This window comes from Lathamus discolor, chromosome 3, assembly GCF_037157495.1.
Source record: "Lathamus discolor isolate bLatDis1 chromosome 3, bLatDis1.hap1, whole genome shotgun sequence".
NCBI lineage: Eukaryota > Metazoa > Chordata > Aves > Psittaciformes > Psittacidae > Lathamus > Lathamus discolor.
The window spans coordinates 40,371,543-40,389,162 of NC_088886.1; the positions used below are offsets into that span (position 1 = coordinate 40,371,543).

The 17,620-nt window shown below is 39.9% G+C and overlaps 1 protein-coding gene and 1 long non-coding RNA gene across 2 annotated transcripts in view; one reads left to right on the plus strand and one right to left on the minus strand.

The window, feature by feature from the left end:
- Positions 1-2,095: 2,095 nt before the first annotated feature.
- On the minus strand, positions 2,096-3,670 carry LOC136012052 (uncharacterized). Its single transcript, XR_010611560.1, has 3 exons — positions 3,612-3,670; positions 3,046-3,116; positions 2,096-2,343 (listed from the first exon to the last, which is right to left on the minus strand). It is a non-coding gene; the product is annotated as an uncharacterized LOC136012052 (long non-coding RNA).
- Positions 3,671-4,303: 633 nt separating this feature from the next.
- The window catches only part of WWTR1 (WW domain containing transcription regulator 1), a 68,206-nt gene continuing 54,889 nt past the window's right edge, over positions 4,304-17,620 (plus strand). The window contains exon 1 of the mRNA XM_065674801.1: positions 4,304-4,976. Within this exon, the coding sequence (XP_065530873.1) occupies positions 4,585-4,976 (392 nt within the window). The 5' untranslated portion in view covers positions 4,304-4,584. The remainder of the gene's footprint in view (positions 4,977-17,620) is intronic.

The window sequence follows — 17,620 nt, forward strand, 5'->3', positions numbered from 1 at the left end:
TTCCAAATCTGTCTGGAGTAACTGAAAGTCATAATGACTAGCTGTATTTCTGTCCTTTTAACACTACCACCATTTCCACAAACATGAATTTGTTTCCTAAGTAAGTTGTTTATGTGCAAAGTCAGCTGTATTAGCAAACCTCATTTTCACCAGCAGTTTAAGCTACCCAAGGCAAACTGATTATGGTATGCCTATGTATTTTATGTATTTTGTTCAACTGTCTTGTTGGGAGGAGCCATGCTAACCTCAGTGAGGAAGCTTAAAGCAGCAGCTGTAGCATAGTGACTACTGACAGGGCTTCAGCTGTTTGCAAACCAGGCACTACCGCTTTTCCCAAATCACTGCTCCAAATTGCTTACGTGAAATCTGCCTTTGTACTGATGTGATGAGCAGTGTTTGTATGTCCCATTCCATGGGCATTACTGTAAAAGGAATAACCCCTGAGACACAAACATTAGTGCAATTTTTTGATTAGCACAGCTGTTTTTGAAATGAATGAATGAGCAGTCATCTATAGATGTTCACATAGCTTCCTTGCCAGCAGAATTACATCAACTTATAAAACAACATGAACTAAGCTGACACAAGTTCAATTGTTGGTTTGGTTTTGGTTTGGTTTGGTTTGGTTTTTCACTGTGTTCACATTAGAGGTTTTGCTGGCCTGAAGATGTGACAAGGGACTTCTGCTTACATAGCTATTTTTTGTGAAACTTTGTAATATACACCAGCTCTTTGTATTAAACAAACCACAGCGCAGTTGTTTACATGCATAGGATATGCTTTGTGTGTGTTCTGAGGTGCCAACTAAAGTTTAAGCCTACCTGAGAAACAAATAGCTATGAAGTGCATGCAGATAAAAACCAGAAACTTAAGCACTAATGCATTTGTTAAAAAACACAGTACATTTTTCTTAATTATACCTTTCCAGAAGTTTCTTGAAAATTATATTAATATAGAACTATTAACAGGAGCATAATATACAAAAAAAAACTATCAAACAGTACCCACAACTGCAAATAAAATCATTCTTTTCATGACAAACTGTATTTTTTCAAAGTGTAAATGCATGTGTATGATGCACATATGTACCTTCTGTAGTGAAATTTCATGTAATACGTCTACTGTTCCATTGTATTCTTTTTCTCCATTATTTATTTGGAGGGAATAGAAGCTTTCTTTTTATATACAGCTCTTCTTCACTGAAGTATATGAAAACAACTAGATGTAATTAATGACCAGTTTAAAGCCTCTTTGTGTAGTACATACCCAAACAGAAGGCAGAACTGTGCAGCTCTTCCTGGTCTGCCCTATGTAATTGTTACTAAGTTACCCCAAAACTTTTTTCCAGGGAATGCTGAATGGTTTATTTTGTAGCAGACATCACCAGGGATTTTCACCTGTGTGGGCTTTCTCAGAAAAAAAAAAAAAAGAAAAAAAAAGTAGGGCTTTAATGCAAAGCAGTGATGTATCTAGACTAAAAATTACAACATGGTATTGTTTCTTCAAACCATTAGATGCTCATTATCTAAGGGTAAATTTGAAAGTGAACATATTTCTTACCTGTTTGCTTGGTGTGCCACTGAAATACAGACTGAAGTTGCTGCTAAGAAATGTATGACAAACAGGGTATACTCAAAGTAGTGTACTTTATAAATACTTCAGTTAAACAAAAAGAAGTCTGTGCTATTAAAAAACATTTGAACCCCACATGGACTGGAGATAAAATAATGTTATTGGGTTGGGGTTTTTTGGTGGTGTTTTTTTGTTTTGTTTTTTTTTTTTAATGTACAATCCTGTAGTTAGAAGAAAGAAGTAATGGTAAGGCGACTTTGCACGTCACACTTGTGGTTTGCTTCTTTTATCACTTAATCAATCCCATTGTGATGGAAGTGGCATTGTCTTCTATGGACTTGAACATGTTGAGTCATTTTCTGTAAAAGCTGGTGGTCGTGTCCTATTTTTATGTCCAAAGAAGGAAGTTACTATTTTCTAAACGTAGAGTAACAACAGTACTATGAGAATTTAGTCTTACAGTTTTAATCACTTTCAGATTAGTAGAAAAAGATGCTTTAGCCTGCAACATTGGTACAATAGTAGCTAATTCTCTTATTCAGTAAAAAGTATGGCTTGCTGAAGAAGACAGTTCTAGCTGTAATAAATGTTTAAGTTTAGAACAGATGTGAATATACTCACTCATGAGATACAACACTCTCTTATGGAAGTGGTCTAATTAACACAGATGAGAGAGCACCACATTATCAGAGCTTTCTCTTGAACAGCCATGTCATCTGGAAAGGAATGTAGTCGGTAGCTGGGTGTGCCTTTACTCAAGGATACAGAGGCCTGGAGGAAGCAAAAAAGCACTTGTAAAGGCTGTGTGAAAAATCACTCATGTTCAGATCACTATCTGTGCAATAACCACATACACACATACACATGCAATCATCTAATATCCAAAGCTTTTAAACAAGGAAATTGCGGGGGGGGGGCTGTTGCGGGAGGGAAGATACGTAATAGCCGCATAACCCTGGAGCAGGTGCTGTAATTAGCACAGCTGTCTGGGCTAGTAAAAACGCCAGCAAGTGACCCCATAAGGAAGCAGTAGAAGAATGGTACAAAAGATAGCATGGAAAATTCTTAGGGAAAGGAAGCGTAAACAAGTCTCAGGAGTACTGGGTTTCCTGACCAGAAATATAGCAGATGTGGGAAGAAAAAAATTAAAAAATCAGCAAGAAGGAGATCTGCCTGGCTAATGGAAACACAAGCAGGAAATATAAGGAAAAGTAAATGACAGGGAATACTTGTTGAAGCAAGGAAATCAGGAAATGCACAAACAAGATCTGTTCCATAGACCCGGCTGATTCTAATCCAGAGTTCATGTACAAGATCTGCATTACCAATGTTAAATGTTGCACTGATAAAGGGACAGGGATTGTTCAAGAGCCACGCCTGAGCTCTGATGCCAAAAATGATGTTCAGAACAGTAAAACAGTTCATGATGCTTCTTAGAAATAAGTAAGTTTAAAAAAAAAAAATATTACTCACCTAAGACTTTTCTACTGTGGATTCTTATTGCGGAGGAGGATGTATTCTTATCAGTCATCATAACCCGGAGTCTGTCCAAAGTGCAAAAATAAAATGAAGAAATGCTTTACTAAAATAAAGTTGTACATTTGCATAACCAATGTGTGATATCTGTATGTGTGTAATCATAAAGGCCTTCTCCATTTTCTATTGTAAAAACCAACACTGAAGTTGGAAAGTGAACATCATTCTTCACAGATGCAGCTACTGAATGTACTGCAGCTACAGATGCAAATTCTGGTCGCATACCTATTCAAAAGGTGTTCCAAGTGCACCAAGAAAATGATACAAGATTAAATAAAAATGTATTACATTTACTTTATAGAAGCCTAGGGAATGCATTTTGATAGTGGTTCTGGCTTATAGGACAGACTAAATGGAGGACAAGCAACTGTTTGCAAGAGGTCAGGATAGATCCATGAAATGTCACAGCTGTATCTGAAACCACCTATGGATAGTGAGTTGGAAAGATTTATGATACAACTCAGCACCAAATTCGTACCTGTCAGCAAAGCACTAAGCCTTACCTAAACTACAACAAAATAGTTGTGGGCCATGTCATTACGAATGCTTCCTTCCTTTTTTCCCCGTTGCCGTAGCATCACTGAAGTGCGCTATGAAGATCGTATGTGAACTAATTTAAGCATCAGTTTGCCTCCAAAATTAGTATCACCCATGAACTTCATGAATAGTGATTTTAGAGCAAAGCTAATTAGGTTTGCACAAATTCAGTTGCATCAGGAGAGAAAATGCTTCGAGTTTCCTTGAACACTGAAGCGACGCCCCATGTAACTGCACTGCCTGACAGGAAGGGGCAGCTGCTCCGCCTGCGGCGGGCCCCGGCAATAGCCGGGCCATGCAGCTGCTCCCGGCAACGGACCACCCTGCTCCGCAGGCACAGAGCAGGGCTCCGGCGGCGCCGAGTGGGTCCGCGGCCTCCGCGCTCCCTCGGAACGCCCCGCCCGGCCGCCCTGGCACCGCCTTCCTGGTCCTGCTAACTTCGTGCGGGACTGGGGTGCGGCGGCGCGACCAGAGAAGCCAAGGGGCTGCGAGCACCGGCCGCGGCGGGTTCCGAGGGACAGCCCAGCGGTCCCGGCCCAGCCCGTAGCCCCGGCTTCCCAAGGGCCCCTCTGTTGCTCAGCGGGACCACCCCCGTCCCTCAACGGCTCCGAGCGCCCAAAGTTTCACGGCAGTTGCATAACTGCGGGCGGGGCGGGGGCCGGGCCGAGTGCTGAGAGGCGGGCGGGAGGGGCCGGCGCTGCCTTCGTCCCACTGCTGCCCGGCGCGGCCCGGCCCGGCCCGCGGGCTGACCCGCCCGCCCGGGACACCAACGCTGCTGGCGGGGACGCAGAGGCACTCATCGCCCGCCCCGGCAGAGCGGCGCCACTCCTGAAGAGCCGCTCGCCTGGCTCCGAAGGGCACGTCCTCGGCGGTGGCCTGCAGCGGGGCCGGCGCCGGCTACTGCCTGCTCCAGAGCCGCCTGCGCCTCACGGGTGGAAAATGAACCCCGCTCCTGCGGCTCCGCCGCCAGGGCAGCAGGTGATCCACGTCACGCAGGACCTGGACACGGAGCTGGAGGCGCTTTTCAACGCGGTGATGAACCCCACGCCCAGCTCCTGGAGGAAGAAAATACTGCCCGAGTCCTTCTTCAAGGAGCCCGACTCGGGCTCGCACTCGCGGCAGTCGAGCACGGACTCGGGCGCGCCCCCGCTGCGGCCCGCCGCCGCGCAGCACGTCCGCTCCCACTCCTCGCCCGCCTCGCTCCTGGGCTCGGGCGCCGCGCAGCAGCACGCGCACCTCCGCCAGCGCTCCTACGACGTGACGGACGAGCTGCCGCTGCCGCCCGGCTGGGAGATGGCGCTCACGCACACGGGACAGCGGTACTTCCTCAAGTGAGTAGGGGTCCCGGGCCGGAGGCCGGTTGCCGTGGCTTGGTCCGCGCTGAGGGAGGCAGGCAGGGAGGGAGGGAGAGAGAGAGGGACAGTGGTCGGCCAAGTTTCACGCCGGGCAACCGGGGCTAGTTCCGGGGGTAGAGGGGGTTGCTGTGCTGGCCGGGAGCGAGGCTGGCCGTGAGGCGAGGGTGCCGGGGGTTTCCAAGTGTGAGGCAGATGCGGAATCCGGTGGGGAGGAAACTTCTTTCCAGTGCATCAGTGGGAAGAGGAGGGAGCGGGGTGAAGCGAGGCGCTGGCGGGAGGGTAGTTCCCGGCGCATGTGAACTGTCGGCTCCGCACCGCTCCCTGCTTGGCCAGGCGCCCCAGAGTCATTAATAAAAACTGTTATTAAAGCTTTTTAAAAGTAAGGTTAATAGCAGTTGTGGGTGACCCGTTGGAGGTGAAGCACGCTCGGTGGGAGGGACCGCGTAACGCGGGCTCACGGGTCTCCAGCTCGGTTCTAACCGCGAACCCATTGTGCTCGGGTCGTGGGTGGCTTTTCCCAAACGGAATGCACGGCTGCTGCACAAGTGGTGCGTATGTATATTTATAGCATCCATATCTTTAGGGACACGGGAGGAGGCTTCCTTATTTTAGTGACAGATTTTGAGAAGTGTAACATAACTGCCTGTCCCGTCTGGCCAGAAATTTTGGCTACTCTGTTATTTATGACATTTGGAATTTGATTTGAAGCAGTTTAATAGGCCTGAAAATATGTAATAATTGTAAAATGTGGTCAGGTCACAGTGCCTTGTTTTGGTAGATTGTGTGTCTCTGCTCCAGATTCACTGCGAATTAAATGGCACTGTATTAACTAGGTAAATACACAGTGACAAAATGTTTGCTAACGAAATAAAACGTTTGCTGATGAAGCATGTAGCCCAGGATACTGAGGGAGTTAAACTGCCAGGGCTACAGGAGATCATTCACTCATTTACTACAGCCCTTCGTCAGAGTTCATGTTCATTATCATTCATTATCACTCATTATCTTGAGTTCATATTAAACTCTTGTTGTGTTCAGCCATAATAAATAGCATATAGACAACACATGAGGGGAAAGAAAAAGGATATTTACTGTGTAGAGAAATTAATACATGCATAAATTGCATGATTCTATAATGATTTCTTTGCCTTGTTGCTTTGGAATTTCCAAATGATTACTCAAGACCCCAGTCTTTGAATTACTATGCACAGAGTTTAGATTTTTTTATCTCTTGTCACACTCTGAGCTGCTAGCAAAGCAAAAAGCTTTCCTTTCTTTCTGCCATTCTGTATGTTTCTGTATATGATCTATAATATTGAGTGAACATGTGCCAGCATCCAAGCTTAGAAGTTTTTTATTATAAAATGTTTATCATCAGGTTTATCACCTGAATGAGAGGATCATGTTGCTCTGCACTTCACATGTATTTTTCTCAGTAGAACAGGACAGAGAAGTGGCTGACTGACAGGAGCACTGTAAGAGATCATTTGTAAATAAATATTTCATATAAATTCTTGCTAGGGCTTGGCTAGCAGGTGTTTTCAGATACCTCTGGCTAAAAACTACGTAACATTGTCTGCTCTTTTTTTATTGACTAATAGTCAAAATGAGCTCATGTGGTTTCACTTTCCTGTCACACGTCTGATAAAGAGACAGAGTTTTCCAAGTTGATGGATTCTTGTTGCTTAGGCTGAAAATGCAAGTTCTTTTTAAATAAAAATTATGGGTAAAACCCCAAAGTGTCTTTATTTTTTTTTTCCAAATCCTGTCAACAGGAATAGTCTGATTATCATAATCCTGTTTTAATATAAAATAAAAATTTAATTGTGTATGTAATTTGTTACTTAAGTTTGTCTTTATTTTGTTTGCCCAGTTTTATTTATCCAACAGAACTTTTCTCATTTCTATAAAAATTAATTTGAATAATGTATTTCTTTATACCCCCAATACTTTTGGGAGTAATACTTAACCATAAAATGATCATATAAGAACTATAATATTTTATGAGTGGTCTAATATTTTTCAGGTGAAACTACAATTTTCTGCAGAAATTTAAGAGTGTTTATGGAAAACAGCATTTAACCCTATGTATTATTGCACATAGTTTTCAAGTCAGATGATGTGCTCGAAAATCCCAGCTGGTCAAACCAGGCATACAAGGTTACATTTTCCTATATTTAAGGGAAAAGAAAATTTGCCATTTCTTTCCAAGTTAATTATCCATAAAGATTTATTTATAGTCATTAGCAAAAGAAAATTGAAAAGCAAATTAAGAGTAAATAGCTAAATTAGGTCCTGTTGAAGTTCAGAATGCAGTTTATTCTATTTAAACATACTTTGAAGAATTATTAAACAAAAGCAGTGCTGGGAGTTTCAGTGAAGAGTGAGCTAACCTTACTGACAGGGAACCAGCTATAACTTGAAGCGGTCGCACTCCTGCGTGTCAGCTCCTGCAGAAATTTTCTGGCTGTGACTGGAAGAAACATAAGTAGCCTGGGGACCACTCCACCCTGTAATTAAATACCAAACCACAGAAGTGGGGGGTGGAAAACAGACTAATGAACACACACACACTTAAAGCAATGTTATCTAAAGCATTTTTCTGTGTGTGCATATGTGGAAAAAAATTTAAGTGTGATGTATTTCTGATAAAAATGGTTTCTGGAAAGACAGTCAAACTGCCTTGCATAACTCTTGTGTCGATAAGTGGGAATATCACTTGCCTGTCGATCCACATGCTAAGCTGTGTACACATATTCTGTAGAAAGAATTTTTCAAGTATTACTTTCCACTGACTTTGTTTTCAGGTGGTACAGACTCATATTTCAAATGAAGACTAAGGTTTTAATGTTCTCTCAGTGTGTGTACAGTGCTTCTTGGTCAGACTGATTTCATTCCAGAAGGTAAACAGAATATAGAGAGTACAGCAGCGTTTGCACTCGGGAGATTTGTGAAACTGTTGGTGCTGTTACCTTTATCACACTGCAGTTTTTTAAATGTTACAGTGAACATTTGTCATAGCAGGACATATTTGCCAGTAGATCCTGCTCAAGGGGAAAGAAAGCTAATTACTTTAAATATTTGATTTGCTCAACATGTTCCATTTTTTTTCTACTGGTTTCTGTTGATGGAGAAGCTTGATTTAACACATGATCAATTTTATATTACTGACCATGTTCAGCAGGACAACATAAAAAGTAATGTAAATATCATGAAAATACTTTTTTACTGACAGTGAGAAAACAAACAATATGAAGATAGTTCAAGTGCTCAAATGATTTCCAAATACAGCCTTTCCCTGAAAGCTTTTTCTGTTAATTCTGTAGAGATTATTATTATTATTATTTTATATTGTGCATGATGCTGCACAGTATTCATAATCAAGATACTCTTCTGCCTCAGGAATGTTAGTTACCCAACTAGAAATCGGGGAGGAGATGGACAATGCATAAGGCAGTTACTCTCTTAAGTTCTGATAAAAACGTAGAAAAAGCTAACCATGTCTGACACCTTTACAGTATTGTTCAACAGTTATTACCACAGTTGCTCATGGATGTAAATAACTGCATTTGATACAAATTTGTTAAGCCACTTTCTTTGAAAAGAAAAAGTAAGCTAATTTCTATGTTGACATTACAGTCCCTCTTAAAAGCTTAAAAAAACTACCAAGCTATCTATGAGCTACTTTTTCCCCCCTCTGTATTTGGTAGTAGAAACAGTAACACTTTCTGATGAAAACTAAAAGTTACTCATTTTCTTTTCCACCATAGTGTTGTTTCATGATCAATAGACTATTTTCTCAGAATCTAAAATCATGTCACCTGTGATACTTAATAAAATCAGGTGGATAATGTGGTGCTTTAAATGTAGTGCTTAATAAAATCTGAGAACAAAAGCAGATCTGCAGTAACATTCAAGGACACATTTGATTTACAGCTGTGATCTAATTCTCTCTCTTGTCAGGTTTTTTGAGTTAGGATGCATGCTACATTTTTGATTTAATTGTAAAGTGTCAGTGAAGAAAGCTTTCAGGAAGGCTACACTGAGTCTAGAAGTGTTACCAAGAAGAGTTTCCTTTGAGGAAACATTTAGGAAACTTACTGTAAAGGATGGTCTCCACACAAAAGCTGCGCTGAGTTTAGGTGTATGCACTTCTAAATGATATAAGGAAATTGGTGAGAACTCTGCTATACACGCTGTTGTGTTGATGTGAAGTTTGCTATATTGGACTGATGTACATGTCTAAGCTAATAAATTAATAATGTGCATGCAGAATTGCATTGATTTAATGAAATTTATCTTGAATTAATACTGTGGTGTTAGTGTTAAACCCAAGGTCCAGGAGTTATTTGTGCATTAATGGGTGACAACTGACATGCATCCATCTCATGATATGTGCTGTAAATAAAATTGCTTTATGCCTTAATCAGAGTAGGTTTATTTTTGCAGTTTTTGTGACATGCTATAGTCAGCATTTAAGAGATGGTAAACATTTAAAAGTTTTACAGCCCATCTTTATCCTGTAAATGGTAAATGACAGGGCACAGAGCTGTCTGCTACCCAGGCCGGTGAAACACAACTTTGAAGAGGTTTGAATCTGCAAAGTCCTTTCCAACTTCTTACTGTTCACTCCTTCACATCATATTGGAAGAGTTGGTGGTTTGGGTTTGATTTGTTCTCTGTTTGGATGCTTTGGGTGAAGCCGAAAATTGTTTTACCCGTAATTCTGTCTCTTTGATTAAGGAGGTTATTACAGGACAAGAGCCTCTTTGTAACAGCATATTTAGGGCTCTGGGGCCTAGCGTGACTAGCAGATACAAATTGTATGGAAGCAATTAAATCCAAAGGAAATGTCATGTGGGCTGAATTTCAATATACAGACTTGTGGCATTTACTCCCTTCATTTTAAAGAGATGGGTGGATGTGATGTGGGCTGGAGGTACAGGGTTTGTTTGAGGTTGGATTATTTAATTATTTATTTTTTTACATTGATTAAGTCTCAGTCCAGACCTAGTGTGAATGCTGATGTCTGTCACTGTTGCATGAATTCTTCAGGAATGTAAAACGTGGGGACATTGCATGGTTCTGCTGTATTCCCTACCTATGACTTTTTAAGGCAGATGTGACTGAAGACAGATAAAGGCTTGCTTAGAGAACTGAACAGAATGTATAATGTTTGAACTGAAATAATTTCTTAGAGCACTCCATGAATCACTACAATATAAGGGGAGATGTGAAAAAGGAGTTTACTGTCTTGCACTTTCTCATAGCTAATGGCATGCAGATAGGTAGTTACAGTGTAAGGACAGCAGTGGTAGAACTTCAACTACAGACACATCTTTTCCTGCAGTAACTCATTTGTCTGCCCATACCCTATGTAACATCTGCTGGCCCTTGCTGTTTTCTTGATCAGAATGCTCCTTTTTGTTCATTTGGTATCAGTCAGTCCCTAATCCTTTTTCGGTTCAATATTCTGACAGTCTTTCAGGTTTGTGAATAAAAGGACATTTCCATGGTACATTTGAGGCTTTCCCTGTACCACAAGTAATCGTTTTTTTCTACCTGTGATCAGTTTTCGTAGTCTATCTTCTGTTGGTGTTTTTAAATGTTCTACATTCCTATTTTTCAATGATTTATTCATGAACAATGGTGTAAGCATCACAAAATGAAGTAACAGCCTTCTATCAATAAATTCTTAAAGGTTGCATTAAACCGTATTGTGTTTCCAAAATAAAAAAATTGGTTTTGAACTGTGAGTCTTACATTCTGTGTGTTTTGGGGTTTTTTAAAGAAGTTATCAGAACTTCTTGATTGATGTGTTTTCTTAAGCTTCACCTTCATTATGCAGCACCTAAATACAGGAACATCAGAGAAGAAGGAAGCATGGGGGATTGGGAAGCGGACCTAGGTTGAAGGAAACAGTAGTGCAGTTCCTGTTGTGCTGCAGAGGGTGACTCTTAGGAAATCACGTAAACTCTCTGTGCCTTCATTTGTGGTATGTGAAACTAGACAGATATGTTTTCCCACTTTCTAGTAGCTTTTGTGGAATAGCATGTTAAAGATTGAGGCAGTAGCATGAAACTTGGAAGTTTCCATAGTGATGTTGATAGTGCAGGACATATGCAGTAAGAACTAATCGGTGTCTGTTCTTTTCCATGGAAAACTTCAGTGTATTGAAGCTGTGTACAGGAACCAAGCACTAAACTTTTACTCCGTGGAAATGTGAGCTTACATCCTTTTGCAGTGTTGCCATTCTCAATGGCCACAAGGCTTGTGTTTCCATAGGGTGGCTCAGACTTTAACCACTAGAGCATCCTAGTGCAGTCATTGGTGATTCTTTACCATTCTACCAGCTGCTGGAGTTTAAAATCCCTGGAGAGGACTGCAGATTGCTCTTTAATATGCTTCTCCTGTGGGTTTGTTTACAAAAACTAACTATAGTTTGTACAGACTACAGCAACACCCAAAACACCTTTGGAGGTAGCAGGGAATTTTTCATAGGAGCAGACTGCACAGATGTAAGAAGGCACCTTGCCCAACTGGGGTTTGTTAGATTTTGAGACCTATTTTCAAAGGTCTCTTACCTGATGAATCTTTTTGGAGATGTGGATTTGGAGTCTCTTTTTATTAAACAAAGGAAGAAAGAAAAAGAACAAAACCAAACTGGTTTGTTTCATTTGTTTGCCTAAGCAGCCTTGTACACATGAAGGTGGAAATGTGAATGTTAAGTTTCAGAATCTTCTCAAAATATGGTATTTTCAAAAGTTTCAGGAATAAAAGTAATTACCACTTGAGATAGGGTCTGGATTGTCTGCTTGGTTGGACAGTATGGATGTAAGGAGCTTTTCTAATCTTAACATACATTCTCTATGGTTGCTTTTAGAGCCACCCAGGAAGTTACATTGGCAAGAATCCTCTTGTCAGTGCCATCACTCACCTGCATTAGATATCCAGGGACTGGAACAAATCAGGCTTCACATCAGTACATGAGTACAGTCTGCTCTGTGGGGTCATCACTGTACAGCTTTGTGGGGAATGTAGTAAAAGGTCAGCATTTCTGAGTTTATAAGAGCAGAATTTAGCGTGGGAGTTCTTCACAAAAGGTTTTTTTTATGTCACATTTGGTTTTGACGCTACATTTTCCTAGTCATGTTTGTAATTTTACTAATTCTACTGTTTATATTTAAACAGAAATTTCAGTGCTTTTGCTTTGAGGAAAATGTATTTTTTGCAAATGTATGTAGCTTAATCGCATAGGCACATGTCAAAAATGAGGATGTGATGTTAATGTGAAAATTATGGAGAAAATGTGTGCGTGTGCAGTCTACAACTCCTCTAACTGACATCACAGTCTTGTTGGCAGGAGGGGTGTAGTGATGGCAGTGATTCTTACATCCCCTCGTACTGCCAAGGATAGAAATTATATAATTTTCTATCAACCATTCTTGTAATGAAGACTTTTCCAGTCATGGGATGATCTTTTCACAGATGTTACCATGACCATCTCTCAGCCCCGACATCATCTGAATAGTAAATTGTAATCTTAGGCAAAACTCCTTTTTATTAGAGGTGGCAGCGAGTTCCACTTTTTGTGTTTTACATTTGGCATTTTGATTTTTATCTGCTGCTGAAAAACTTTATGGCAGTGGAGAATCAACGAAATTATGCCACTGCAAGAGCATGGACCACGTAAAACTGGATAACTAGAGGAAAAGAGATTTTAAATGAGACTACAACTCGCTTAAAGTGGAACATAAAATGGTTGATGATTACGAGACATTAAGGTGTTGAGATTCAGCACTGATCAGGCAGTAAAGGTATGTATGTTGTAAGAGATATTTTGTCAAAGCTAGGAGAAATCCTGGTTTGAGATTTGTTACATTCCCAGGATTAAGAAAGCATCCTTTTCAAATTCTGCCAAACTTGAAAGCAGAAAAATGTTGAATCAGTCATCAGACAAAATCAGTCAAAAGACAAAAAAGAGGGGCACAATTCCAATAAAAAACCAAGCAAACAAACAAATCTCATGCCACTTTCTGGAGCTACTGATTTTGTATGACTTGATTATCTATTATGTTTTATTTACATTCCTTTAAATAATTTTTTCAGTATGATTTGTTCTAAGTGCCCTACAAACATAGATTAAGAATATAAAAAGCTCAGTTTCAAAGTAATTCTGACAGCCTTGTAAAGGCCTCTGAAGGCAATTGTTGGCACAAAGATTATGGATGTGATCAGCTGTAGTGCAGCCGTAGCTGTAGGTCACCCAGCCAGAATTCTATACTTTTATCTACCTTTGGGAACACGGTTAATTGTTCTTGTTGTCTTGCTTTAAATATACATTTGGAAAGGGAAAATAAGGTTCTCAGGGGAGCCTGACAGCTCTTTTTTTTTTTTTTTTTTTTCAGTGTCACACTCAGCCGCACATAATTAGATGAAGTTTAGCTTTGAATTCAGTGTTTGGGGACTTGTTTTTAATTTACTGATTTTTTTAAGGCACTTTCAGAGGGCTTTCTTGTTTTAAGTGTGCTGTTGGACTTGTTTTTCTGTGACTGTTTATTTTATAAGTCAGCAGGAAAACCAAGTTGATGTCATGGAAAGGCAGAAGCTTAGCTGTTTTGTTAGGTTTTAAAAATTTCTTTATCACCTCTACAATCTAAGAAGTGTTGCAAAAACCTGTAGTCAGATAATTTACTGCTGCAATGAAACATCTGTCTTGGAAAAGATGCTTTGCAAAGTAGGTGATTGTTACACTGCTTTTCTTTATTGCAAATTAAAAGTTTGATCTCACAGGTCCATAATTCTGATAGATTAATCTTGTGAATAGGAATTACTTAATAAAGCGTTTTCAAAGTGAAATCCAGAAGCAGAGGACCCAGACCTCCTTGCTTCACAAAGGTGTGAAACTTCAGATTTGAAACACATGCTTGGTTACCTGTCAGAGTTTATCTGTGACTAGGGTGGCTGCAGTGTGAAGCAGTAGCTGGAGACCGCAACATCCAATTGTCATGTTGGAGAGATGCTTCTGACTGCAGTGTTAACATTCTGCAACCTCTTTCTCTCTCTGGGGTCCCACCATGACAAAGGACTGGCAGATCAGGCAGTCTGACTGCCTGCATCTGGTACGTAGGGGTCCTGCAGTGGCAGGGTGTGCATTGCTGCTCAGGTGCCTAAGCTGCTGATGACAGTGGGGTGAGTGTTGGGACTCTTGGTACCCTGCAGTTTGAGCTTGGACAGTAACAGTCAGTGAGAATATGTTTTTCCATTGAAAGAATTCCGTGTCTCGTGTTCCCAGAGAGAAAGGGGAGTCCCAGAACTTTAAATTTAGAATCCATGGGTTTGTTCTTCTCTTGCGTCCTTACTGAAGACGGACCCCATGACCCATGCTTCCAAACAAGCAGGTCCTGAGTAGGTGTGGATAACCCTAGTGACTCAGTTGTGGGATTTTGTTCTCAGAGTTCTCTTTTGTGCTCTAAACAAAATAGTTCACCTCATAGTTGGTAGCCAGTGATTGTGATTGTGTTTTGGTCCCCTGTCCAAGGACAAGGACACAAAAGTCAGGAATGCCCCTAGAGAATTTCTCTGCCCTCTTCTAGCCTTGGTTCCCCAACAAAGGGCTGATATGCTGTAGTGTGGGAAATGCCACCCACAATGCGTTTTGTGTTGCTTCACTAGATGGCTTTCTAAGTTTAGATTTGTCATTAATGATCTGAAGGATGTCAAACTCTCCATAACTTCTGTAGGCAAAAGTTTGTTTTAAATGCTTAACATTTAACCAAGATGAGGCAAAAGCTTCCTTTTCAAGGTTCATTCATTTGGGATTTTTACTTTTAGTACCAAAAGTAATGATTATTTTTTCTTGCAAACAGCTGAAGTGGGGGATCTGTGTACTGATGTGTTGAGTAGCTGTCCCAGCTTGAAGACGTTTTAGTTAGGACTCTCACCAGCTGTGTTTGGTTTTTGATGTTAATTAAAATAACCCTGCTGACATGATGAATAAACGGATTTTTTTCTCTGATGCCTCCGTTTGTCTCACCCAGCCACAGCATATTGTTAGATACCTCCTTTTCAAAAATGACTTGAATGTAGGGTTTTTTTTTCCTGGATTCTGTCTTGTGATGGGGAAAAAATAATTCTGCTCTGCATGCTGTAATAGTTCTTGACTCAAAATTTGACTTTTATAGGGTCATCTCTTGGTATTAACCATGCCAATACTCACCCTACCATAGATACTCAAATCTATGTAGAAACATAATTTTAAGCAGTTGCCTGCAGTGACTGAATGATTCATATTGTTTTCTTCTTGTCCTAGCACTGCCTTCAGTGCCTGGTGGATGCTCTTCTCCCTGTAGTAGACTGCTCTGAGGACAGAGGGATGGTTTAACTTTGATTCCTTAAACTCTGTTTAATTGTGTCAAGAGCTGGATCTACCATCCCCTGTGAATTATTTGGTGGAAACAGACTTGCCATGATGTTCCATTTGGATGAAGGTCATGCTGCTGTGGCAGGTCACTGTTTTGCATTGCAGTGTGGGAATGTATGAACAGTCTGTGGCACCAGAAGTGGTTTCAGGTGCGATATGTTCCAGAAAGCAACTCTTGCATGATCTGAGGTTGTGCTAGCTCAAAGAGATAATGTGGTTCAAGTCCCACAGTCTGCTTTTTAGAAACTGCCTCAGATTTAAGAGACCCACTTGATTTTCATATAGGGACTGTTGATTTTCTTGTCAAATAATTGCCATGACTTGGGCATTGCAGTTGATTCCAGTGTTTGGTGCAGTATATTTATAGACAAATACTTCTAAAAAAATTGATTAAACTGTGATGTTTTGACGTGCAGTTTTTAGCAGTTTTTACAGATCTTGCTTAAAATGGCATGTAGTACATTAAAAAGTAAGAAAAGCATAAGCTTGCATATAAAACAAGTGAGGATGCAGTTAAGACACAGCAGCACTGCCAGGTTCCATTATGTGCTACTTTTCCTGTAGATACAGACATCTGTTTGCATTTGTTTGAATAATTTTGGGCTACTGTCAGGTTTGCTTTACTAAAAGCATGCCTTTTGCTGAGGATATTGTGTCATGAACACTTCCTTTTTCTGTAAGATGGCCTCTACTAGAACAATATTTTCAGTAGTCTTTTTTTATCTTGGAGAAACAAATGTCCAATTCATTTTTTCTAGAAAAAAACAGGAAGCTGTAAAGAAGACAGGCTGAAAAGAAATGCATACTATTACTTACAACTTAGTTTATAAGGGTATGATCAAATAAAGTAACTCTTTGTTAGGTACTGAGGGGATAGTACAGTTTTACTGTTTTCTGAACTTCATGGTTGGAATAATTTAAGATGAGCTTGTTAAAAAACAAAAAAAAAAAAAAAAACCCCAAAACTAAAACAAAACAAAAAAACTCCATCTACACATATGAAAACCTCATATCAGCTTCAGTACAGCAGCAGGTATTTTGGCAACATCCCACCTGTGAACCTTTGTGAACTATGCTGTCTGTCATGATGTTCACTAGTACCCTACTGCTGCACTATGGCTGGTATAGATTCTGACTATGACTAAGTGCTTTGAAAGCAAGAGAAAAGACCAGATTGGGAAATCTCAGTTGGAAGTTCTTCCTGACCTGATACAGACATGACATTTGTCCTGACTTTGTTGTGTATGTCAGTGTTGCAGGTTGCCTTTTCAGATGCTGGAAGAAGGGAAAGGTTTTCTATTCAGACAGTGTCCAGCCTTTTTACAAAAAAAAATAAACAACAACAAACCCAACAATTTTGCAAAGGCTGCTTTTGGTGTTTTACATTAGGGCTTCTGAGACAAAGCCATGCCAGTCTTTAATTTTAATCAGTAGATGAAATTTTACACAAACCACAGCACTTTTTTTTTATTTTTATATATATTTATATATATATATAAATATATATATTTATATATTTATATTTTGCTGATATATATATATATATATTTATATATATAATATATTTAGGAGAAAAGAAAAAAGTTAACTGCTGAGAGATTGCAGCTTACAAATGACTCATTCCTTTGAGTCATTTGAATGAGTATTCCTTTGGTAGTGTAGTTCCAGATGCGATATGTAAGAATCTTGACCTGCTGGATCTAAATAAATCCTACAAACTCTTCCCTTATACTAGAGTCTCATTTTTTGCAAACATTTATTTTTTTTTTTTCAACTTAGGATGCTGTTAAGATCACATCAATGTAAAGCATTTAAATACAGGTATTTCAAAATAAAGATAAAAAACTTACTGGTTTTGTTTAGTTCCAAGATATTTGGATTTTACAGGGCAAAGTTTTGCTTTATTAAATATTAAAGAAATATTAAATATTAAAGAAATACACAACACAAACCATGTGTAGGTTTATTTAACAGTCTGGTGAGTTGCTCTGAAAGGCAGATGATATGCATGAGTTTTATTCCAGAAAAGGGCTTTTATGAAAAAAAAAAAATGCCTGTGTGTTTTAATGCAATTTGCATGCACAAAGTAGGCAATGGAAGTACTATTTTTCACTATTTGATATAGAGCTTTGTCTTTAATTCATATGCTTGGAATTAAAGTTGTAATGAAGATTAATAGCAAACATTTTAAATAAGC